Source organism: Rhea americana, unplaced genomic scaffold, assembly GCF_003343005.1.
Source record: "Rhea americana isolate MKP2758 unplaced genomic scaffold, rheAme1 scaffold_1, whole genome shotgun sequence".
NCBI lineage: Eukaryota > Metazoa > Chordata > Aves > Rheiformes > Rheidae > Rhea > Rhea americana.
In genome coordinates, this window is record NW_028185038.1 from 13,657,716 (window position 1) to 13,683,890 (window position 26,175).

The following is a 26,175-nucleotide window of genomic DNA, read 5'->3' on the forward strand; positions in this document are numbered from 1 at the left end:
AGAAGAGAAGAGAAGAGAAGAGAAGAGAAGAGAAGAGAAGAGAAGAGAAGAGAAGAGAAGAGAAAAAAGAGAAAAGTAAAAAGAGAAGAGAAGAGAAGAGAAGAGAAGAGAAGAGAAGAGAAGAGAAGAGAAGAGAAGAGAAGAGAAGAGAGAAAAGAAAAGTAACAAAAGATTTGCAGTATTTTTTGCAATGATTCTGCAATGCAAAATGCAAAGAAATAACTTGCCTTTTCTTGGATTTCCTGAAGATTTTGAAAGACCACTAAGTCCCTTGCACAACTTGTAGGAATCATTTCTTGGGTAGCCTTACAACTATATTAGCAGATCACAGAAAATAATCACACAGTCTACCTAAAACACAGGCTCAGATGAGAACAAATCCAAATTACATGCAAGAAATTGTTTTTGTTCRAGGCTAAATTTATTGCCTTGAGTTATTTTTTCTCCTCCAGTTCTTTTCCCAGAAAAGCTAAAGCTATCCAAAGATAAGAAACAATACATTTCCTTTGGCTGTGATGGAGAGGATTTATTTTTCTGAGCTCTCAGAGTTTATTTTATTTTTAAGGGAATGCTTAGTTAAATAGGAAACTCTTAACCCGCTGAGTTTTCTTACTGCATTTTAAAGGGCATTTCATAAAGGTTGGTGTTCCCTTATTACAAGTTTTATGAAATTAAGAAAAATATTTCCTATCTGAGATACTTACAGTGCATCTACAGTGTGCTAGGCTAAATGCTTTTTTTCCCTTTCACCCTGCCAAGATACTTTTGCAGCGATGTTTCGCAAAATGACCTAAAAGGCCTGGGATTCACGGTCTTAGCTGATTCATGCCAGGTGGGTGCAAGGCGCTCGGGACCAGATGCCCCTTCCATTTACCTCACCAGCCCCGGCTGGGCTCTGATCCACAGCTCCCATCCTGTCTAGCTGCAGGRTTACCCTCCCAAAACYGCCAACTTTTACACYTGCCGTGACRAGCTCTGAGAGCGATTACAAATCTKCCCCTGTAGATTATTCAGAATYGTACTGAARTCCAGAGAGCGAGCWCTCAGGAAGCCTGTTCTTGGTCCTGATTCATCTATCAGGAAAGCAATTAAGTGCTTAGATTTTGTCTCCTGCCCAAGTCCCTTTGACTTCGCACCTCCGATAGGACTTCAGTGTGTGCCTAGGGATAGTCAAACCTCRCAGTGTGCATGAGTAAATTAATGATGCACTAAACTGAGCGAAGCTTTAGAAAGTGCTTCAGTGAATTGCAACCTTTAAATCACTGATGAAAATTCACTTCAAAACATTTCAGTGCTTATTTAAAAGTTAGTCATCGTTTACTACACCAGAGGAGGAGAGGCAGCGTTTTGCAAGAAGTCACAGATTGTACTACTAAAAGCAGAGTGCAAGGATTCAAACATGGGCACCTTAATTTCTGCAGACCTCGGTGGGTTCCTACATTTTTCTTTTCCAAGACATCATCATTTAAGAACGCCCATACGGTTTCCCTCGGTTTTCTGCCGCTGTCCTGGCTGCGCAGCCTCTTCCCCAGGGCTGCTGCCTTGCTGCAGCCAGCGGCTGAGGATTCGGCGGGGGGAGCCCTGAGGCTCTTCACCTTCCCTGCAGGCTTCCGAGGGATTTGACAGGACATCCAGCAGCCAGCTTTGTACTTCAAAGTGGAAAAAGACACTGTGTTTTACCTTCTAAGTTTATAACTGTGCCTAACCAAGCTGTTCAGACCTGGAGATTTCCCCAATAAATGCTGAATGCTCTGCAGGCTTCGCCAGCACAGCTAACGCATGCCGCTTAAGCACAAATGCGCTTTACAATTTATGCACTAACTTTAGCTTTCTCCAGAACCAGAGAAAAACTGAATGCATTCTGCYTACAAAAAGGTTTTTAGAAACAGTAATGCTGTGGCCCTTCAGGCAACTGGAAACAACTATATTTGTCCTGTCTCTCATGGATATTGCTCCCCTCCATACCATGAACACTTTTTTCCAGCTGGCTTAATTGTTCAGTGAAGGYGTTTCAAAAAGCTTACAGCTTTAGGGTCCCGGCGACTACTCACCAYACCCACTTTAATTACTGATGTGATTTTCAAGAGGCACGAAAAWTTGTAAGACTTCCAAAAATGTTGCAGGCTAAGAGATCAATCATGATACAGGTGTCTACACGCACAAGATAAGACCGAGTCCTACCAGGGAAGGACTCTTCCCTGCTGCACAAATACTCGCACACCACTTTGCAACTCCCGCTCTGTCGGCAGCACTACGCAAAAACCACCACGATTTTCTTTTTCTGTCAGCTCCCTCCCACTTGTAACTTAGACCGCCCAGGAGGCAAAAGCCATCTCGCAGCATTACAGCTAGCTCCAGGCAGCTCCCGCCGTCCAACCAGCAGCAAATCTCCACAGCAAAACTCAGTGGCCAGCATGATTTGAGAGCTAAGAGACATTTCCAGAAGAGCYTTCTGCCTGCCAGGACTCCCAGCACGCTGAACAAGATTACARCCCGGTTCAGAAAATGAAACGCACTTCACTTGGCTTTGCTTCCTCGCCCTATTTCTCATGTTTTCAGRGTGGAGCTGCGGGGTGTCCACCTCACTCTGGAGTCTGTGGTACCTTTTGGAAAGGGATCGGACCGCAGCAGATGGGAGTCCCATGAAAGCATCATCTGCAGGATGCCAGCATTACAGCTGAGCTCCTAACACACGCAGACATACTTCAAAGACAATGTGGGAGATTTCTACCATGTTACCATAACAAAAACACCTCATACAGCACACTTTAAATATCTCACATGGCACACTTTAACCAGGAGATCTCAAAATCAATTACAAAGTAGGTTGGGGGCTGTTTGATAGACAGGGAAATCAGACCACTGCACGCATCAACTTTTCCAGGGTTGGAAAGTAGGCCAGTGGCACGCTCCAAAAGGAAACCCAAGTTTYCTGAGTTACCTAGTGCTCTTCCATTCCACAAAATTGCCCCTAACATTAGTGCACATCATCACCAAAACTCATGACATTGGGACACTCGACTCCCAACATCTGATCAGCTAGGGGTACCGGTGCTGAGGGAACAGTGGCAGCAAGGGCACTGGGCCAAAGAGACTCGTCGTCAAAGTAAAAAGAGAACCTGTGCTTTTGTAATCAGCCTCACGCAAGCAGTACAGAGAGAGGGAGCAGCTTCTTAAGGTTCTTAAAATTGGCTTAACACTGTCCCGCTGACATTRAGGGCCAACTCTCATTGCTCTCATGGCCAAGTTAAGCCACTCTGGATAAATCCCACCCTAGAAGCTTTTTGATGCTCGCCTGCRCTTGTCACGACCAGAGATAGAGCGCACTGGGAAATGAAATTTCTATTCCATTTCACAGGTCAGATATGGACATGGCAGCTGTAATAAAATCCACCAAAAATGCTGRTGCCACCTAATAAAAAGGACTTAGCTGAGAATGGAGAGCTAAACTCAGCATGACAGTACWCTAGCAAGTCCTCAGCGCCCTGCATGGGAAGGAGGACTTTGCTTTGGACTCTCAGGAGACTGCACTGATTTTCCTAGTTGTTTTTTCAGCAGATTTTTCATCTAGTTCCTGTCCAGTATTATTTTTGCCTCCAAAAGCTTTATATCAGAACACACTTGGCTGTGTTAAAAGCTGACAAAAAGTCCACCAGCCTTCCAGAAACAGTAAGGCATGTTTAAAGATGACTTATCTTGACTGTTCATTAAGCAAGAGTTTGGTGTTAAGAAGTCAGGTAGATCTAAAGGTTTATTCTATATCTCTCTGTGATTAAGAGGAGCCAAATACAAACCCCAAGGCTGCTTTATTCCCCACTCTGGGAGCTCTGACATGTTTGCAGCCACACCAATAACAAATTAAGAGAGGCCAACATGGACTCCGGGCCTGACTCTAATCTGAAACATGCCTTTTGAAATAAACAATATTAATCTGGATATTAAATTATGTAGCTAAATTATGTAGATAATATAAATTATGTAGCTATGTTCAAATTCTGTGTTCACTTATTCCAGAAAACAATTAACATAATACCTTGCTGAAACTCTGTAATTTGTCCTCATAGTCCGAGACACACACAAGTATTCAGCGCGAGCCACAGCAGAAGCAGATGCTACCAGATGGTATCATCCTGAACAAGATCAATTAAGAACATTTGCAATATGTCAGAGGTGCAGCAACAAAAACAACAAGTAGACCTGTACATCTGTTTCCTAATGAAGCCATGAAGATCTGACGGTTAGCCAACAAACCACAAGATAAAGACCAAGAAGCTGCAGTGACACCAATAAGAGATAAGGAAATACTGTACGCATTCACATTCTCCAACAGTCATCAGAAAATACAAGATGTTAAGCAGAAATTGAGTAACCAGATACTGGAAGTCCATATGTCATGCAAACATAAGAACATACAAGTTTGCAGCATCACAGATTTTGTAAGGCTTGTAATGTGCTCAGAAATTGAAGTAATGGGAGTCGTATGGCAAAGGTAAGTTAAGAAACAGTATTTTCCTTCATAAAACAACCCTATGGTATACTTAAAAGACTACTGGGAACCCTGTCACCTTGCCTGAAATAAAAAGAAAAGTGCTTACAGATAGCTAAAAGCTGTTTACAACATCTCTGTTGAGAAATCATGATGCGCAAAGTTAGAAGCACAAGGAAACATGCAGTCAGGTTTGTCGATGGTATCTTTTGACAACATAAAATGCAAAAGGACAGAAGGGGGAATCCCACAGTTATTTGTAACGAGAACAAAAATATTTTATCTCCAGAGTTCCTTGTGCAGAAGATGAAAGGTGTAAACATTTTTACATGGAAAAAAAAAGTCTCTTCTGTGCTGGCTTCGTTATGTCATGCTAACCCAGCACTTCTGAAGAGAAGAATTATGGAAGGAAAGAATAAGACTGGCTAACACCTACATATTGGAGTCTCAGATGACCTGAAAGAAGCTGGTTGCTACGAAACTGCCATTTAACAGCAGAAAATTCAGATTTCACAGAACTCAGGGTGCTTCTCCCTCCTTCCCAAACTATTCAATGCTGATCAAAAAGCGCTCTGCTGACAGTCCTAAAAACCTTGATCCTTTTTTGTTTTTCCCCCCTCCCAAAATGCACAGACTGATACGTGCTCCTAGCCTTTAGGTGCCGGGGCACCTGAAGACATCGGGCACTCAGAGCTACCCCTCTTCGCAACCAGTCGCCCCATCTTGCTGCCAAAGATGCCGTTTAGCCTCAGCCACGGTAACTTGTTATTACCGTTGGCTTCCTGTGCACGCKCGTCGCTACGGACGGGGAGGGGATGGCCGGGCTGCGGCCAGCAGCRTCCCGTCACAACCGCTGCAACGTGGCGAAAGGCCTGGTATTAAAATAGATGATGTATCGCCTCCGTGTACAACGCTTGTTATGTAGCTCCTAGGGAACTCATACCAAGTTTCTCCTACGTTTGCTGCCAAACGAATAAAATATTCAGAAAGGTTTACATTAAGCGTTAATAGGGGCTGAGGGCCAGACTGCCTTAAGGACCCTAGAAAAATACAGCCTTAGCACTGAGTAATAAAACACACCTACGCTGCATATTGAAGCAATGCATCAGTCATTTGCAGAGGCCCAGACGACGGTATCGTTAGACCAGAGATGGATAAATGACAAACGATCTGGTGAATAACGTCACTGTGGGCCTTGTAGGGCCTCATCTGAACAGTACCACCAAAACGAATGACCGGGTAGGGATCGTAGTGAGAGAAAACACGAGCCTTTGAGAAGACATTCAKGGGAAAAAAGCACTGCGTATTTATATGTAATCTGCTTTGTAAATTGATTTTGTCATTTTACCTTGTCAAACCATTGAACAAACTGAGTAATTGCTTCAGCAGCACTGATAGAGACGTGACAGATTATTCAAGCGTTGTGATTCTTTGTTCTCACGTATCTCATTAAGAAATGATGGTTGGTGCCATTTCCCGCTCTTGAGGTGAATTCAGTAACTGCTGACACATTAACTCAACCTGGCATCTACCAATTTTTTATTGTTCTTAGTAAGATACTGTTTCCGACAATGTCACTGTTGCAAACTATTTCTGGGTAGCAGCTGATGATTTTTTCATGACACAAGAAAAAAAAAATCACTTCTCTGCTGATTTATAGGTCCTATGGAGTTAAAAGAAGCAAAACTTCCTTGTACTTTGTATTTCTCTTCCCCATCCGCCCCTTTACTGCAGGGCTGTTTTTAACCAATATCATTTCATTAAATACACTGACAGCACGCAAACGTCGCGGTTGGTGGAAGATGCAAACCACTCTACGGGACAGACCAGGGCTTTCTTATACCATGCAGGCCAGTCCACCCTGGAACTGCAACCTGTTTCTCCACGGTCTTGTAACTTTACATTGCGATTTGAAACCTGAGCAAAAGGAGCGTAAAATGCTGCTGTTCCAGCTCGCTGCTGAGTAATACAGGCCTTCATTGACCTCTAAAGAAAAACCTCCAAGCTGAGCACATCGAAGGCAGAATTTTACAGTCACTTKGCGCAGCTACAAATGATTTAAGAACAAAACAGAAGAGAAACAGGCCTGGTGTGCTTTTGTGTGCTACCCTCTGACTTCAGAAAAAATTTGTCCTCTTTGGGGTGCTAAGTCAACACACATGGAGGAGACCTCTAGGAAGACTTTTTACAGGCACTTTCCACTGCTGAAAATGTTTTTAAATAATGTTTTCACAACCAGTCTCTCTCTCGTCCACCTTTTGCTCTTAGTATTTAAGCATTAGTATACCTAARTTGCTGTTATGTCCTTATCAGTATTGCTTTTAAGTTCGTGAGGAATAGCCAAATAAGGAACTGATTAGAGAAACTGATGCACCGGCCGTCACGATGACATTAGCACGGTRGGATTTTCATCGACACAACTTTGCAAGCCTTAAGCATGCTGCACGAGACAGCGCGTGGAACGGCCATCGCTCCGCAGGCGATGGCGCGGGCAGAAGTTAAACCGGGCCGGCGGAGCACGCTCAAGCCACCCCATCTACAGAGGGGGAATCCCTCRCGGGCTGTTTGAGCGAGGCCGGCCCAACCACCTGCCTGCTAACATCAAGCACAACGTTTATTTATTTATCTTGCACGTGGGGAGGTCAGGCTTGGACCCAGCAGCTCGCAGAAGTTCCAGCAGACTCTAGCTACTGAGCAGCCCCCTGCTCTCCCTCTGCGGAAGGGTGTATCATCCAAACGCAGCAATAAGGGCCTTAGCTGACCCAAAGGAAAAAGCTGTGCTGCTCTCCAGCTGTGCCGCTTTCCAGCTGTGCCCACCCAAAGACAGACGTGCCTCCAGCACCCACACCCAAACAAGTGGCTCAGGCAGGACTTGGACAGGAGACGGCAAACAATAATTTGACATAACAGAAGTAGCATGGAGATGAGGAGATAGATGGAAGAGGGGAGATCCATCACGCTYGCTTAGGTGAGCTTGTTCACCCCCCTCAGCCAAACGAGCAAGTGGGCACCCCACAGTCCCTGTTTAACTCTTAGGCTGAGTGAGCATATTCCCTCCTACATTTACAGGAACCTACCAAAGTGTCTCAAAAATGGAGTCAAAGRAAATAAGGGAGGAAACTGCAAGGAACTGGCCCTATTTAAGTATTTCTCCATCTGCCTTTTGCTGCTCTAGCTCTAGCTCTGGAGAGACCCATTTCAGCTCCTTCCACCTTACTTTTGCTCAGAAAGAGCAGAGAACTAGGGGGGACCTTGGGGATTACTGAGCTGACACTGATCTCCACTGAGGGCTTCCTGCCTTCTCTGGTCACAAATTGAACATGTTCAAACACCACATATTTGAGTGGCTGCAGCAGCCCTACAGCCCCTTCATCGCTGATGAAGTGTTAAAGACAACAGTGTAGGAAAAAGCCACTATACCCCTTATCACCACAGGCAAYAGGCTTGGAAACTGGAGTGGAAACTCAGAGCAAGTGGCTAGACCTTAATCTATCATCTCATCAACATTATTTTTTCCCCTCAGTAGAGGAAAGAACGCAAAAGACATCCCCAAAAAGTCATTGCATCAAGTCACTGTGTAGTAGAAAGCAGYCAGAAATCAGCTAAAGCCCATTTGCATCCAGAGACAAGTAGCTCCTTGCATTGGACCCTTTATTAAGGCTAACGAAACTCAGATGACATAAGCAGGCATGAGTCTACTGCCTTCACTTGCAGATGAAAAGAGAAACACAAACCATGCAATACATTAACATCTCACCACGCTATTAAACGGTTTCTTTTACCCAAATGGCATGGATCATTCTCTACACATTTATTATGGAAGCCAAACAACAGGYGGCAAGGCACAAAATTATCACCATACCCTTTTAGCATAGGACTGCACAGACTGTTGACTGGCTGCAGATGACAGGAGAGCATCGGGGCAGAACCAGGGTCCGGGCTCCGGCACCCTCACTATAACCCCTTGGTAATGCAAAATGAAGCTGTCACCACAACACACCACCTCCAAACACCAGCATCAAAGCCGCAGGTAATTTTAGTAGGCCTTGACTGAAAATAATTTAAGTGTTTGGTGGTGTAACACACGAGCTAGCCCATTCACAGAACCTGCATCTTGTTTTTGCAGTCGCAGGCAGTTTTTTAAGTCTCATGACCAAATGGTGGGGCATAGCTGCTTCTGACAGTCAGTTAGGCTAGAGGACCACCTCCTTCTTGGTGTTTAGCTGCACCCACCTGCCATTGCTGTGCTTTTCCCCAGATCTTTCTCTTTCGACTTTCCCACAGCGTGACTGCACTCACCTGCAGAACCAGCCGGCTCTCTGGTTTATTGCTGCCAATAAAGCCAGAGGTGCACTGCTTGCTTTCTGGGTAAAAACCATCTCAGTTGTCACTCAGGAATCCTAGTGTCATAGGCATCCCTTTTTCAACTCATTTCTCAGTAGCTTTTTTCCTTTCCTAAACCTATGGCCTCCTGTTTCCTAAAAAGCATAAACCACCAGGTCTGTGACATGAGACATTTCTCTTCTTTCYGAGTTACTCCTTTGTGTTCCAGTGCCTGGGGAATTAAGCTAACAGGAGTCACACCATTGTTCTTCCCCATAATATACATATATACACATACATATATATAAGCATCTTCCCATGGTGCATGAAGCAACTTGGCTAATGTGTCATATGCTATTTTTTTCCCTCATTTCTTCCTACTTCTAGCAAGAGGGGCTGGGGGGGGGTTGTTTTGTTTTTTAGGTTTGTGAGCATTTTATGTTGGGAAGGATAGGTTGTTTGCTTTGTAATACTAAGGTCGCTATGTAATTATGCTAGAGAAGGTATATCAACACACTGTCTTGGACTGAGGGAAGGAGGTGGTGTTTTTATGATGATCATTAGCCCTTGAAGAAAGCTCTGTAGTCTCAGGTTTTCCCCTCAGAAAATGCTGTCTTTTGAACAACTTAATTATATCCCTACAGCAAGAGAACACATTACGGCAAGGTGGGAGGGTGTTGATGATCCCAGAGCTTTAGATATCTCAGGCCCCAGCAACAAAAATGTCCTGAAGTAGAAGACCAAGCCTTTGAATTTATTCAGGTACTTTGCAAGAAGGTAGGGTAAGGAACCCAAAACAAGTTTAATATGTTCACAATATCTTGGTGCTGACAGTATACCCCAAGCATTCTGCTGTCTGAAGTTTCCAAAGTGTTGCAGGCTTCAGGATTAGGCATATTGCATTGATTTACTTAAACTGAGAGACAGCATAAGACAGGACAAGCGAGAGGAAGTCTTCAAGCCAACTCAAAATAATAATGAAAAATCATTCAAGGATGTTCTAGAAGTATTTCTCAATTAAAGATGAATGTGATTATCACAGCCTTGTGCCTGCCTCAGAGGCTATTYCAGTGAGGCAGCAAATTGCCCAAGTGCTCCTCTTTACCCCAAGAACCCTCCCTATGTTGTTTGAATTTTTCAGCACTTTTTCCATCCATTTTGCCACTGCGAGATGCTCAGAATGGCACCAGAGAGGGCCTATAGGCAGCAAGGGGATTACCTGTCCTCTCACCTGCAAAGTGAAATCTCCACCAGCGGCAGACCCCCCTCCCCAGCCATCTCCACACAGTGCACTGCCTCTTCTGGCTGACGATAGCCCAAAATTTCTTCAGTCATCTCTTCAACTCTTAGCTGACACCCAAAGAGGGGAGCCAAACAAAAAGCAATCCCTTGCAGGCAGCAGGAAAAGACACACTCCTCAAAGGGTTAGCACAACGGTAGTCCTTCCACCATGCACACAGCAAGATGCCGGGAGCCTTGCCTGTGCCCAGAGCAATAGCTGGTGGCTCTGGAAATACCTAGATTTTAACCTGTTATGCATGAACCAAGTAAAAACTTGTTAGAGGAAAGGAATGAAATAGAATATATGCATTTAAACAGAAATTTAATTCATTCCCACAAAACGAACAAAACCTTCAAACTGGGACCAGAGAACYATCTGCGAGGGGTTCTCTATAAGGTAAGAGTGCAGGTGGAAGCCGGATCCCTTGAATTATTTAGGATGAGACAGGAAGATGGAATTAGGCAATGTGGGATCATTCCAGCAGAGAAACCAGCCTAGTCTATTCCAGCTCTTCATAGCTCTGGGAAGATCTCTATTCCTCTCAGCATCTGCAAAACAGCTCAGCAATAAAGCACCAYTGGTATTAACAATAGACAGTGCTTAGCATCTTCAAAGTCTTTTACAAACCTTAACTAGTAAAAACTAATTCTTTGTGATGCCCCTGGGTGAAGCATATATAAATAAATACATTTTGAAGAAGATGCAGATGACACTGCCCACTATTAAAAGCAGCAGCACAGTCCATTGCACAAGGATTGAATTAAGATTTAGGCTCAGCTCCAGGTTTTACAAGAGACACACTGTGATCTTTGACAAAGCAGTGTTAGCATTTTTGTCTTGTTTATTTAGACTGGAAGTTCTTTTGGGTAGGAACAGTCTCTTACACTGGTGTTTGCATATAATACTGCTAGCATAGCATAGCCGAGCCTGATCTCATTTGAAGCCAATAAAAGCCACAGTGATAAAAATAACAACTATCTCAGGACCATCATATTTAATCCCTTACCAGGGTCCAAACCCCCAAATATCCACTAGCTTTTCAGCCCTTGCAAATCTTTAAAACTAAGTAAGTGGCTACACTATTTCATCTTGTGCTACCCGTAGAAGCCCAGTCACTTCTTGGATCTCTAACATAGCTAATGGGAGAAGTGCAGCCACATCTCCTCAAATGCACTTGCTGTCAGGCAGGCCCTTTCTCCTCCTCCTTTTTAAAAAGAAGCATACTACGCAGTTCAAACATGACACTAACAGAATGATTCTGCAATACTTGCAGCATCAAAGATGGTATCTGCTGCTTCCCCTGGTGCTCCTAGGAAGACCAGCAAACCTTTACACTATGCTGCTGATGAACGGGTCGGTATTATTCTTCATGCACGTAATGTCCGAACGGCCACATCAGACTCCTGAGAGAAGCATGGAGGATGGAGGCCAAGYGCTGACAAACCTGAGGCTTTCTACAGCTACCAGGCACTCCCGTTAGCAACAGATGAAACTTCTGCGTCCTCTGGAGCACTGAGCAACACAGACTTGCACGGATTTGTGACATTTGGGTTTGAGAGACATACCTTCAAAGAGTCACCCTAAAAAAGGGTAGGATAAAGAGCAGAAGTCACAGAAAGCAGTAAGAGTATGAACTACTGTTCAGGGGGTCTGCAGTGAGAGGTGTCATGGAGCCTGGCTATATTGTTGCTAGCGTTAAATGCTCATGTTCATTTACAACCTTAAAAAGACCTCCCTTTTGTTGATACTGGAAACTGCAAGGAGCCTGAAGCTGTTCAGCTTAGTTCAATTGGAAATATATGAAAAAACAAACACACCCTCAAAACAATTAGGCCAGTGCATTCTCTCTCTCACTTCTTCCCCTTTCAACCCTTGAAAAAGGCATTTTAAGATCTATCTTCATGGTTATGAAGTCCACTTGTCCAAAGCTGCTGAGGTTTTTAAATGTGACCTATGATGTTGCTCAGGAAAAGAGCAAGCAAAGTTAGTGATCTATTGTTATAAAGAATCTCTAGCCCCATGTTCAGCTGTTCTACACTGAGATGTAAAAACAAAAACAAGCAAAAAAGACAAGCTTTTTAATTCTGCCAAAAAAATCTGCTACAGAGTATTATTTTAATATAACCTCATACAATCTGTTTGGTGAGTAATTCTGGCATAAAACTCAATACACAGCTTTCAACATAAAAACACCAGAAAGRGGCCTTTAAAAGTTTATTAACAATCTGTTATTTATAGTTTTCTTTTTAAAAAGTGATTGACATAACATTCAAAGGAAAATTACAGGAAGCACCAAGTCAGATAACACAAAAACACATCAGTATTAAGGTTTGATGGAAAGATCTTAAGGAACAGTATAATTTCTATAAAAGGGAAATATTCTAATTGCCAAGCTATTTGTCACTCAGGGACAGCCCAATCCCATACATATGTTTGCAAATTGTTATCGTTGTTAATTATTATTTACAGAACACCACTGAAATGCAATGTGGTTTAAATTCTAACAGAAATGACAGACCTCACTGCCCCAAGGAATTTTTATCCCTCTTTCACTCATTACCTGTTTACTAACAGCACCTTTTTAAGTTCCAGCTTGTTTTCATACTGTCTAAAATGACTAGAAAATTAGGTCCTATTAAGCAGTCATGAATATAAGCTGTGACTCACTAGTTAAGTGAATACCATTACCGGCAATAAATTCAGAATCCTATTGTAAATGCTTGCTATTGTCAAGCAAACTAAAACAATGCAACTTTATTCAATATTAATTGTATCCTTGAACACTCAAAAGGATTAAATAACTCTAACCAGAATTCTGCATATAGTAAGCAGCTATCTACATACTGTGTGAGGAGCAAAAAAAATAATACATATATGTATCTGAGGTCAGTCACAGAGCTAGAGAGAAAAAGAGGCAAAAAGGAAGGAAAAGAGATATAAAGAGATATTTCAGGTCCTGTGTGAAAACAGATGGAGGGTGAAGGAAGCAGACAGGCTGCTCCAGATGGCAGAAGCTGCAGAGAAGAAGACTCTCACACCCACCATGTTGTGACTGTGATAGGAAGAATAGACTTTTGGTTTAAAGGATTACTGGAGGACTCCTAAAAGTTGGGTTCAGCTGCATGCACCACCACTCCACCAAGTCTGCAGTCCCTTGGGGTTTTGCTTGCTGGGTGCCCCTCTGCTGCCAGCTTTCTCTGTGCCTGACAAAGAAAAACAGTATTTTTACGCATTCTTYGCCCTCAGTCACATCTGCACAAACAGTATGGCAACAGTGCTCTGCAGTGTGGATCAACTATTCCTCAATATTAGTTGTACTGAAGTCCTACCGAGTGCCTTTTGGCATAAGTCAGGATCACCTTGTGCTAAGCCTCACACAAAAAAAATAACAGAAAGTTACAAATCTCCTATCCCAACCCTATCCAAATGGCTTCCTGCCACCTTGTCTATGAAGACACCTCTGCATCGCATGGGAAGTCAGGGAAGTGAGTATTCATCCCACAGTCACAGGATGCTCAGACAGTACAGAGCCAGACAGGCAGCCCATGCAGGTACTTAAGAGAGCAACCACAGGAAAGGAGATGAAGCAGGACAAACAAAGCTTAGGCATCAAAAGCAGTACAAAATACAGCTCATARAAGAAGCCTGTGCACACCTGTGAGCTGACAACTGGAGGTCCCCCAAAATGACATTATCTCTCTGGATGCCTTTGGTTATTGGGTCGTTAGCTATCTTACTCTTGGACAATGAAAAAAAATCGACCTGTATGTGCCGTTCACTATGCCATTGCCCCAAACAAGCAGTGCCCAAAATGCACCCAGGAGCTGTGCTTCAGGAGGTGTCAAAAACTCTTTTTCATCACTAGGTACATACTTTTTTCCTGCCCATCTTGCTTGTCTTTATTTCTCATTTCAATCACAGCCAAACACTCAAGCTTGCTATGTTCTGTAACAATCAGAGGGAGATCCCCAATCTACATTACAAGGTACCAGAATACTCACTGCAAATGGTAGCCAGCAATAAATTTTTAAGCCTCCAAGAGTACTGGATAGTAAATTATGCCACATGATAGCAATCCTAAGGACTTCTCAGTTTAAAACAGGCACATCACCTTAAAGGAGTCCTCTCARCATGGTTCTGGTTGCTGTATGTTGACAGCACAACCCAAAACATCTTACTCATTTCATAGTGTTAATTAAACGTTAGTGTTTGGATCTCCATTTTCACTCCTTCCCTCACAGATGCTAGAGGTGTTGCATGTACCCCACATCTGAGAGCACAAACTACCCCTAGATCCATGTGTTTTCACAGTATCATGATTCCCAGAGTTACAGATTTTAAGGCAGAAGGAATCATGAAACATTTCCTGTGTAAACATGGGCAAGAGACTCTGCCAGTGATTCTTGCATGAATCCCAAGAGCGTTTAGATGATAAAAGGATTTCTTCTAGCAATTCATTCTGGWGCAGATGGGAACGACTTGCATTTATAGTTTGTCCTCACAGTTAATCAACCTCCCTCCTGAAAGTGCGTGGTTTAACTTCAACCCTTTGGGACCCAGTATTTCCTCTCCAAAGATATTTTTTACTATGAAACGTTTCTTTAATGTAATTAAAAAGAAGAAAATAGTGAACTGAGAAAAAGATGAAGCAATCCAATATATAAAACTCCAGAAAGATGGCAGTGAACAAGAGAGAGATAGAAACTATTGGTAATGTCAGCAGAAACATGAAAAAAAAAAWCACAACACTCTAGTCTTCACAGGGGCATGATGCCAGAGAAAGCCCAGCTATCAACATTTTTCTTTAAATCTTCAGAACATTCAAAAATCAGTAGGGGAAAACTACTGAGTAATTCACATGGTGCCTGCAGTTAAATGGCTGAGGAGGCATGATTCATTGCGTTGAATAAAACGCAAGTGCTTTTGGCACTTCTGAACTTGCTTCTCTTGGCTGATGCGAAGGGAAGATGCTTGATCAGAGAGAGACAGACCAGACGCCTAGTGATACCACCACTCAAGCGCATGGGCTCTATCAAACCTGTGCAAGAGTACAGGAAAGACAGGGGAAAGCGCATATCAACCAAAAATGACAATAAACCCTGAGAAAAACAGAGCCACCTTCAAGGTTTCTCTAAACTACAGTTTCAAAAAAAAAAAAAAAGTCATTGCAGTACATTTGTGTTCCTACCCAGCTCTTACTACATTATGGMTATATCCATGCAACTCTCTGTGTTAATATTAAGCTTTAAGGAATCTACCACAGCATTTTTAAGGACAATGCCAGTATTTCCATCAGACAATTACAAAGTTTGAGCTCTCCTAAATGCTTGAACATAACTCTTATGTCAATAAGGCCTAATGACAGGTATCTTAGAAACATGACTGATCCAATCAGATAGAGCAAATGATAGCAGATATAGGATGACACTGTTTATCTTATTGTTTCTTGGAACATTGCAATCTTAGTTTTAAAATACCTTAGACATAACATTAGTTAACAACAGAGAGAAAATGCTATGCCAATGAGCACTTGTATCTGTATTAGATCGCACTGCTCTTGTGAAGCATTTTGTCCCTCAAGGCCCAGGGGATGAAACTCCACCTCTCCCAGAGGCCTGCAAACTCACTAGAGCAACAACTGGCAAATTTGTTAAAAATCAAAAAGATAAGCAGTTAGTCAAAGCCTCTTCTTTCCTCAGGCCTGTGTGTACCTTCCACAGCCAGAAATTTCAAACACAAAGCTGAAGGCCTTAATTTTTTGATGTTAAGAGGAATTTTAAGCCAAGACCACAGAATTGAACCCCGCTTCACCCACACACCCTCCGCGTCCTTCTTTTGTCACACTTTCAAAGTTAATATGATCAATATACTTTGGTTATACTCTGGTGCCTCAGAACTTGCAGCCACAAAATGAGATGGCGCATGCTAGTTCTGCCTAAATACAAAACAAGAAGACAGTCTCACACCTTCAGTTTCTCAGCTCTCCTACCCACATCTTCATTTCTGCCTCCTTCCCCTTTCTCTTTGATTTATACTTCTCTTGCCCTCCCCTCACTCATTTCTCTTTCTCTCTTAAATCCTTCTCCTTCATCTCTTCTTCCCACTTTCAGTCACTGAGGAAGTTGAGATTTACATAGAGACACTGAGGAAAAAAACCTCTTTCCTATTGTCCCAGCTCCGGAGAGAAAATTAAGCTAAAGTTGTGCTTGACGCTGCTGCCAGGCCCAGGGCTTCAGGCACCAGCTATGTCAGCTCTGTCATCCAGAAAGCAACCTCAGCCACTGAAGGAAACAACCCCTTGGGATAAAAGGATATTTCACTGCACACAGAGGCGATGCCCAATCCAGGGTGCCAATTTCAGTATCGATACGGCTGGGCTTAGTTTACACAGGCTTCTAAATAATTAATCCCTGCTACAATGCTGCTACGGGAGACAGAGCAGAGCAATCCTTAAAGGTTCCTTGAAGCCCAAGTGATATTGTGATTAACCAGCTTAAGCTCTTTTTAATAATTCCAGCAATTTCAACTCTCCACGTTAAAGATGTGCCAAAAAGCTTTTATTTAAATGAAAGACTCCTTTCTGAGAACAAATCATTAACAGAGAGTACGCACAGATTTAACATTTACAAGTCAATGATCTTTAAATAAATTAAGTTTTAAAAGTTCACTTGCCTCCCCAGTTTGGAGGTTTAGTGCATTTTTTACTGGAGCTAATTTAGTCATAGTGAGTTAAGACTGCTACAGAGAATACAGGGGAAAGGGCTGCTTTTCTGTTAAAGGTGCCTTCAGCACTTTGGCGTCCTAAAATGGAAGGTAACTGAGAAATGCAAAATATAGGTACTATATTCATCTAGTGCATTTCATCTGAGACCCAAGGAGCTTCACTGCAAGCCCCATTCACACTACAGAAAAAAAATCTATTAGATGGTGAGATCTACTGACACATGTCCAACATGGTTCAGCACTACAGTGCAGGAGGGATCAAAGGAGATTTTAGCTCTGCACCTAAATCATGCTAGAGGAAAGGATTTGGACCAAATGCTCTAAAGGTATTTAGACTTTTGCTTAATTCCTATTTAAGTACTTTTCTATAAGTAAGGATCTGTATCCTGTCATTTGGACTCCAGTACCCTGTGTATCTGCTACTACAGGCAGTGAGCAGTCAGTGACTTTCATCAGCTGCAGTGGGAATGAACAGGTACTTTAATGGCTTAAAAAAAAAATCTACACTTGCTCAGTCACACCAAAGCTGGCAGGAACCGTGGGTGCCTCTCRAGTGTGCAGCCACGGACAGCACCCAAATTCAAATCTCATCATTATCCGTCAGCTCTCTGAAACTAAGGAACGCACCACCAGAAGGAAACTGCTGTTAAATGCAAATGTTTGTTAGATTCGCACACACACACGATCTTAAATGCACACACATTTACAATCACTATGTCCATGCCTAGAAGGGAAGAAAAAAGGGGAGGGGGGGAAGCTGTGTTTTCTCTACATTGGCCCAGGCTTGTAATCCAATTATTTTAATGTTGTAGAAGTTTGTAGATTAAGTCTTCACAGCTTATACTCTCTCCATAAATGACTTGCTGACCGCAGCTCTCAAAGGGTGATGTTAATTATGCTCATGATTAATAGCAAAAGCTACTAAACTGCCACATTTAAATGGACTTCACCAACATCCAACATCATATGCCACAACTCTAAACTCTGACCAGCTTTACCTCGGGACCTGTACCTGCTCCATTAACTGCAGCGGGATACGGATAGCATCTGCAATGTTAATTGTTTCTGGACCTCCTCCGCAGCACAAATTAACCCTCGTAGATTGCTTCGCACACAACAACCAAGAAGGTAACACATAATTGTATCGTGGAAACCACAGCAAATCAACCTGCTGGTCTAACAAATCTTAGCATTAAAACTTTACTCTCCCGACACCCTTCRGCTCAGAGGGAGAGGGCGGTACGCCTGGGACGACGAGCAGGGACACGTCCCTCGTGACATGAAACTCTGAGGGCAAAAAAAAAAAAAAAGAAAAAAAAACGGACCAAGATGACGAGAACGAACTCCGACGCTGAGCCCTGACGCCGCACTTTGCGTCCCCACGGCTCCGCGCAGCCCTTAACCCGAGTTGCTAACTCGGYGTTTTCCCAAGTCCACGCTACCGGCTCATCGCAACAGCGCTGCGTGACCTGCCTCCGCATCCAACCACCGGGCCCGCTCTTACTCACACTTTATTCATAGGGGTAGGAAAAAAAAAAGAAGAAAAAAAAAGATCAGTGAGCTCGTGGACCAGAAATACTCTGTTTATAGAGAGCCCTCCCTTGGAAGCAGAACGTAACTGAAACGTTAGAGTTGGAGCTCGCTTGGCCGTGTTTTGGAAGCGGCAYGCGGCGGACGAGCGGGGATTCGCGCGGCCCCATCCGGAGAGGCGCCGCGAGCGGGATGCGGAGTCGGGGCGCCGAGGAGCGCTCGGGGCTGCGCTTGGGAGCGCGGCACCCCATCTGCGAAAATTTAATGGGGGGAGAAAGAAAAAAAAAGAAAAGAATAAAAAGATAAAACCACACACACACATATGAGGCTGCACTCCCTGTTCCCACTCGCCACCTGCGCGTGTTTATCCGKATCCTCTCGAAATAAATAAATAAATTAAACTAGCGCTTTGCTACTCTTCATGCACGGCCGCTATAAATAACAGCGGCGAGCCCGCGTCCCGGCTGCGTGTTTCTGCCCTTCTCCCGCCGCCGCGGGCAAAGCCCCGCGCACCCCACCGAGGCGAAGCAGCCCTTCCCCTCGCCCCGGGCGGGTGTTTAATTTAGGGGAAGGTTTGCCCCGAGCGGGGGGTGGTGGAGAGTCACCGCCGCATCGCCACACACACACGGCACCGGCGCCACCTACGTCCCCAGCGTCTCCTTGAACTCGAAGATCTTCTTGATGTCCTCGGCCTGCTTCTTCCAGGAGCCGCCGCCGCCGCCGCCGCCCTCCCGGGCCATGGCCCCGCCGCCGATGCCGGCCCCGGCGGCACCGAGCCGCCGCCGCGCGGCTTTTGCTTTCTCTTCTGCCGCTGCTTCCTCCCGTCTCCCTCCTCCTCCTCCTCCTCCTCACACTTCCTGCCCGCCGCCGCTTTTATTTCCTCCCCGCTCTGGCGGGCTCCGCGAGTGCCACTTTTCCCGGGCTATTTCCTCCCAACTTTCTCTGCCCCCCGCCTGCCCTTTCCCTCCTCCTCCTCCTCCTCCTCCTCCTCCGCCCTCGCTGCCTCCGCCGAGCCGCTCCGCGCCTTCGCCGCTCCGCCCCGCCTGCGCCGCGCCCGCTCCCCGCGCAGCGCCGCGGGTCGCTGTGGCCCGCCCAGGCAAACCCACCCCTCGAGGGAAAGTCTCTTTTTTTWTTATTAATTTTTTTTTCCTTGAGGGAGGGGCCACTTTTCTTTTTTTTTCTTTTTTTTTCCTTTTTTTTGAGGGGGGCGGGCTGGTGCCCGGCGCGGCGCGGTGCGGAGGTGCCGGCGCCGCACCGGGCGCCGCGGCGGTGCCCGGTTGTTATGGCAATGGGAGGAGAAGGAGGAGGAGGAGGAGGAGGAGGCAGCCGCGCCGCTGCTCGGCTGCCGGTCGGCGCCCCTCCTGACTGACTGACTGGAGATAATTCGCATTGCACCAAAACCGCGCACGTCAAACGGGAGGGGAGGGAAAGCATTAGGGAAAAAAAAAATAAAAGCGCACGCTACAGCGGCGAGGCCGGGCTGCCACCCTCCGACACACGCTCACACATGCTCACGCTCTCTCTCACACACACACACGCACACGCATGCGGGACACGCGCGAGAGGGCGACGCCAGGATCGAGGGGGCAACGGCAGGTTCGCCTCACAGCGAGGGGCTGCGGCTGCCTGGCCGTGGCACACGGCCTGCAGCCGAGGCACGGCACAGCGGGCCCCACGCCGCGGCACGACGGCAAACGGTGGCCCCCACGCCGCGGCATGACACCAAATGGCAGCCCCACACCACGGCACGACACGAAAGGGCAGCGCCACGCCACGGCGTGACACCAATGATGGCCCCTACACCGCAGCATGACACCAAATGGCGGCCCCACGCCACAGCGTGACACCAAACAGTGGCCCCACGCCACGGCGTGACACCAATGATGGCCCCACGTCGCAGCATGACACCAAATGGCCGCCTCATGCCACAGCAGGACACCAAACAGCAGCCCCACGCCACGGTGTGACACCAAATGGCGGCCCCACATCATGGCACGACGCCTGGGCCTGGCCCCACCGCCGCGGCGAGGCCTAGTGCGTCCACCGGGCCAGTTTGAGCRTCACTTCTAGCAGAGCAGACTAAATAACATTTACTCATCAGTCGCTATGTGCCTAAATCTAAAACGCATTTTCTCCTTTTGACAGATTCCTGGAAATTCCTGCTCGGGAAGCTGATTCCCTTGGAGCGCACTTGCCCACATGAGCGTGTGTGAGGCTTTGCTACCTCCCGGTGAGGAGGGGCTGGGAGGGCAAGGTGGGGCGTGGGTAAAGGTGCGAATTTGGGGAAAAACCCAAAGCTGGGAAGACGCGGAAGTGGGTTGGGGTGTTTGGGCAATGCTACCCTCTTCTGGGCAGAGCCAGACCCAGCTCAGAGTGTGCCAGGTCCCCAAATATACCCGTTTACCCATCTAATTTAATGCTTCGGCAGCTGTCACCAGCACAAGGACAGCCCAAACGGCCTGACATTTCCTGGGATGGGTGCTTACGTACTGGCATGGCACGCTCTTGAGATATTTGAAACTTTGCTGCTGGTCCCRCCTTATTCCCAGCCGCTCGCCACCTGCAGGGATTTCTTTCATTATATATCCTTCCTTAAAATCCGCTTCGTGGTTGTGTCACGCAGGAGTCCCGGGTCAGGCCGTCCACCACACCACATGCTTAGCAAATGAAGGGTATGGCTGACCTAAGAGGATGTAGTCAACACCCGTATCTAAGTTTATCTTCAACCCACACCAAAATGGTTTTTCCTCTCTTTTTCACACGTAAGTCACTCGCTATCAGAAATGTCACACTGTGATTTTGGATTTGCTGGACGGTGCAGCAGAAYGTAACCTCCTGTCCCTGGGAGAAGACTGAGAGAATTTGAGGCCAGAAGGGGCAAGTAGGATCATCTACCCAGACCTCTGGAATAAAATAGGCCAAAGAGCCTCATCATCTCCAGAAGACTGGGGTTGTAGTTCTCCCGGAGGAATGACATATCGAAAGCATCCACCAGCATTGTTTTATTAAGTCCCTTTGGTCCATACAGCTTTATGTCAGCATCTCACTGCACAGAAAGGATCACACACTTTTCCATTCCCACTTGCAGCAGACAAAAATTTCACTTGAAATTGCTCAAATCATTGCCAATAATGCAATCTTTAAGCGTCAAAATTGYGTAAGGTAAAAGTATGTGGCAGCCTGTAAATCTAAGTTTTCTTTTCCCAATTTAACCTGCACCTTTAACATCACATGAATGTGCTTTTTTGTGATGAAATAACTCACCTTTGAAGTAACTGGTAACGTAGACATCCTCTGGAGCCATTACGATTTTAATGAAAAGTATGTGAGACGCTCCTATTAGACATGGAGCACCGATACAATAGACCATAACAGCTCCTTCAGAGTCATTACAGTCTGTCGTGTCAGGATGAATTTAGGGAGCCTGTAATCTCACTTGATTGACAAGCTCCTGCAGAGCTATTGTAGYGCATTGAGCTATTTGAAGAACAGGTATTTTAAAAAACTGAAAATCTTACAGGAGAAACTTCTCTCTATAGTGGCTGCGTATAGCAGGGCATGCTGCAGTGAAGTGAATCTATATAGCTGTATTTGATGTTTAATTAYGTAAAACTAGATTAAAAGAACATTGTTAGAGTGGCTAAATCAGGCATGCAGAAGTGCAAGAAATAAGATTGCTTGTGAAATACTGATTCAGGCCCTTCCTGTGGATGTGGTGTGACCATCTTTCATTACTTGGGCTTTATCTGCAGCTCTACTGAGTGTTTGTATCAGAATGTGGCTAATGGGTAGATGGGGTGTACATGAGTTTGAAAGGGCTACGCATGCTACACATACATTAAATCACTCCTTTCAGCAAACACCCAAACCGTTATATTTGAGATATACAAGTTACATTTTTTCTAACAACTCCTTGAAAATGCTGAAAATTTAGGGGGGGCGGGGATTGAAAATAAACTTTTATATGAAACATTTTATTTCAGAATAAAGTGGCCTGATATTTGAGGGACTATTTCAAACTATATTTTTACCATTTCATTTCATTCCTTCAGATTGTTTCAAAATATTGCAAATAAACATACTTCAAAACCTACAGTGTTACAATTTCATACATACAGTAGGCCTGTGTGCTGCCAGATTCACTGTTGGCCTTAATATAGTGTTATGTAAACTACATTATAATGAGCATAAATAAACCAGTCACGTTCATCTTCTAAGCTCTTTCACTTGAAACTTGGATTTCTTCTATATAAACGTTATAATACTAGCTCTTTCACATGTTGCTTCTGAGTCATTCAGTATAAACTTCCTTTTCAATTACAGATCAACACTATTGATGCTTTTCTGCAAAAATTGCAGAAGAAAATGCCTGACTCTGCCACTGTTTGTGACAACATAATTTGGGACTGCCAAAGCTATTTGGTGCTGGACCTGGATCAAGGCATCTTCAGATTTGGTTACTCTCTTGATTTTAGAAGATGCCAGATCTGACTAGCATAATAAACACTCCCTTCAAACTCACTGTTTTTCATATATTCGCAGCATTTCTTGGCAGTTTCACAAACAGGAATGTTGTAGATCCAGTCCCTGACCCAAGGTGAAAATTGGAAGGAATTTGGCAATTTGTTTGGAAATTTGGAGGCAATCCTCTTGGGAAATTTACTGAGTCATGAGAAAATTAACAAACCAGTTTGTTTTGCTTATCTGAAAATGTTTCACTGTTATTTCTTACATTAGAGTACTAATTTAAAAATAGCTGCAGTTTTGAAAGGTACACTTGGTAGGGGACTAATTTTCATCACTGGTCAAACTAGTGCTTATGGTAGGGTTTTCATGTTGTCCGAACTGGTTTTGACACAACAAATCCAGCACAAAGTATTGCAACTCAGCCAGCTCTAAGCTTGTCCGCAACAGCCTGTTTCAACGTATGGGACCTGCTTTAACTGATGCCCCCAGCAAAGCTCCTTGGAGCAAGTGGGAGACTTTTTAGTGACTTCAGAGGACATTGACCCAGGCTGTACATGAGGAGGATTTATGTAAGGAAAAGAATCTATCCTAAACAGAAGCCTTCTGCAGGACAAGTCCCCACGCTGGCCCTCTGTGCAGCAATGCATTCACCCTAAAAGTAAGGCCGATGGTGCTTTCCCGCACAGCTTTTTAAAACTGCACATTTTGCTAAAGCGACTTCAAAGCCACCTACCTCCTCCACTCCTTGCCCACCCTCCACACAGCACCCACTGTTTTCTGTTCTTTTTGCAAGTTGATTATAATCAACGTCCTTAAACCACCCCTAAACCCTTTAAAGTCTTATATCAGTTTAAGCTCTTTAAGATGGTCTAAGGCCCGAGCTCATCTTAAACAGCTAAAACACTATCTGAAAACATACACRTGCAAGGGAGAGGAGATGACAGACAGCTGCTGCCTGCGCTGCTTTTCTTTCGAGGACGAAGAAATTTRAAGTGCCATAGGGTTTTTAACTGTGCCTATAAAGTGGAATAAGCAAGSACTGATACAGGCATGAATCCTCAGCCTGCAATTAGTTGCCTGAGGACCATCTGGTGCTTGGTTAAGCCCCTAGGTGCTTAGATTACTCATGAGGTTCAGAGATGCCAGCCAACCTCTTAACTGTAGAGCTGCGACTTCTCTTCCCTGGTTTTGCTCTCAGAATAAGCCTAGGAAATTAAAGGACAAAAGTCCTGATGACATAATGCCAAGGCCATGCATTTCAGTATGGAAAAATCAGGAATTAAGAAAACAACCAGGCCAACCACATCACTGTAACTGTGCTGTACCATATGTGCATTGCAATAAATCTTTTAAAACTTATAGTYGTAAATCATGGTCATATAAAATCATAAGGAGGAAAAAAAACACCCATAGGTAAGGCCGAAGAGAGAAGAGCAATGTACTGGCAAAGATGGTCATGAGCAGCAGGAGAGCCAGCAGGAGCAGAATAGGAGAGAGAGGAATAGGTGGGAGATGGGTAGGACAGAGGYGACAGGGGCAGGGGATGCTCCTGAGGCAGAAATGAAAGAGAGGAGAACTGCRTGCCCCACTCAATCCTGGAGCAAGCACCGGAGTCCCAAGCCCCTGTGTTTCCATGCTGGTAGCAGCTAGGGGTGAAATCACTGCTAAATGTGTCCTAATTTTCAAAGGCAGCATAGATAATACAAGGGATAGCACCCTGCTCAAACCTCCCCTCTTTCAGTCTTCAAACTGAGGAGCTGAAGGTCTGGGCTTTGAATCCGGCAGGCTGAGCCTTGCCAGTAATCCACGTCTGGGTCAAAATGGTAACTGGCTCTTTTTCCAAGTGGTTTGCCTGATTTGGCTTGGTATGCTTGGTTTTTGGGGAGTGCCAAAGTAGGACATTATATCTACAAAGTTTATATTAGAACACSATTATGTGATAAGGTAAGGGCTCAAAAGTTATAAAAAAAAGTTTTAAAAATATCAGAAATGAAGTTGCCCMAAAAGTTGCAATTCAGCATCATGATACAGGTGTAATTTTTTTTTCCAGGATTTCTCCCCTACTGTGAACCTATTCTGTATAGGGAATTCACCCATACAGCAAAGGAGTGGCCTGCAAGGGTCTACCTCATATTCTTGATGCCTGATGTAAAACACTTATGCTGGTTTTGCACTTGGAGATAGGGACAAGTCAAAGGGAGCTGCGCTGTGAACACCCAAAAGTGCAGTAAAATTCTGAGTGCTGTGAAAGATCAGCTCCGTGTGGCAAATTGAGCACCCAAAATTAGCAAACGTATTTGATCCTTTTGGCCTCAATCTCTCCATGCCTCAGTTCACCAGCTGGTGATATCACAGGAGCGCTGTGAAGATAAATACATTAATATTGATCAGATGTTGAAGCATTACAGAAAAGCTCACAAGGAAATTAATGTTGAATTCAGTGTGTGGTTTGAACAGCGTGTATTAATGTGACCTAGAGCAATTCATTGGATTAAAATAACTCAGGATCATAAATGATCAGATAATTAAAGGATGCATCACATTTGATGTGCACAAAGGCCTAAATTATGGCCGGGCAGGCTGGYATTTTCTGTCTCCTGAGAGCTTGACTTTCTGGCCTTCTAATCTTTTGCATATAGGGTTTATAACCCATATCTTAAGGAAGGGAGTTTATCTGATCTTTGCATATGCCTGTCAGTCCTCCCTGTCACCCATAACTTTTGATTCTCATAGCCACTTCCAACCACATATGATCCCAAAGATAGAGAAGGTTCCTACCAAATAGGTGGCTGTGTAGAGAGAAAAGATCCAGTTAGTTACTTGATGGTGAGAAAGGTTGCCTTGCTGCACATTAGGGCATCCATAGAGGATCGCAGTGCAGTCTGGAGACACAAATCGAAAGRATATGGGGTTTCCACCACACTGCTCTTCCATTCAGTGGACAGAGATGTCAGGGAACTGGGCTCGTGAACAGCAAAATAACATGGAGAGGCCAGATCCCGCTATAGGTCAGGTATCGGTGGTGGCCACAGTGACTTACGCCACAGAACAACCTCTTTTCCCTCTCCGGCCTTCCTCTTGGTTTCTCTGGGCCCCTGCTGGCTCTGAGGATGGGTCACCGCTCTTTAGCTTCACACRGTATTCATGTTTAGGCTGTATGTTTACTTTAGTTTTCACCTCCATGACTTTGAAGTGCGCATCTGAGCCTCATCCATGTTGCATGCGCACAGCTCGCTCATGCAGGTGACAATCCAGAGGGCCTCTGTCAAAAAGAGCGGACTTTTGGCTGCCTTCTCCACTTGCCCCCAGGAGAAACATCAGCAGACTCCAGCACCATTGCACTGCATTGATGGAGTCAAATAAT

At 44.8% G+C, this 26,175-nt stretch overlaps 2 protein-coding genes across 3 annotated transcripts in view; one reads left to right on the forward strand and one right to left on the reverse strand.

Moving 5' to 3' along the window:
* CAMK1D (calcium/calmodulin dependent protein kinase ID) overlaps window positions 1–19,271 on the reverse strand; it is a 224,173-nt gene extending 204,902 nt beyond the window's left edge. Inside the window, exon 1 of the mRNA XM_085299347.1 lies at window positions 18,990–19,271. Coding sequence (XP_085155473.1) covers window positions 18,990–19,084 — 95 coding nt within the window. The 5' untranslated portion in view covers window positions 19,085–19,271. The remainder of the gene's footprint in view (window positions 1–18,989) is intronic.
* The window catches only part of UPF2 (UPF2 regulator of nonsense mediated mRNA decay), a 192,893-nt gene continuing 185,608 nt past the window's right edge, over window positions 18,891–26,175 (forward strand). For both annotated transcript variants that reach the window (XM_085299318.1, XM_085299334.1), the window contains exon 1: window positions 18,891–18,899. The gene's annotated coding sequence lies outside the window, so the exon portion shown is untranslated. The remainder of the gene's footprint in view (window positions 18,900–26,175) is intronic.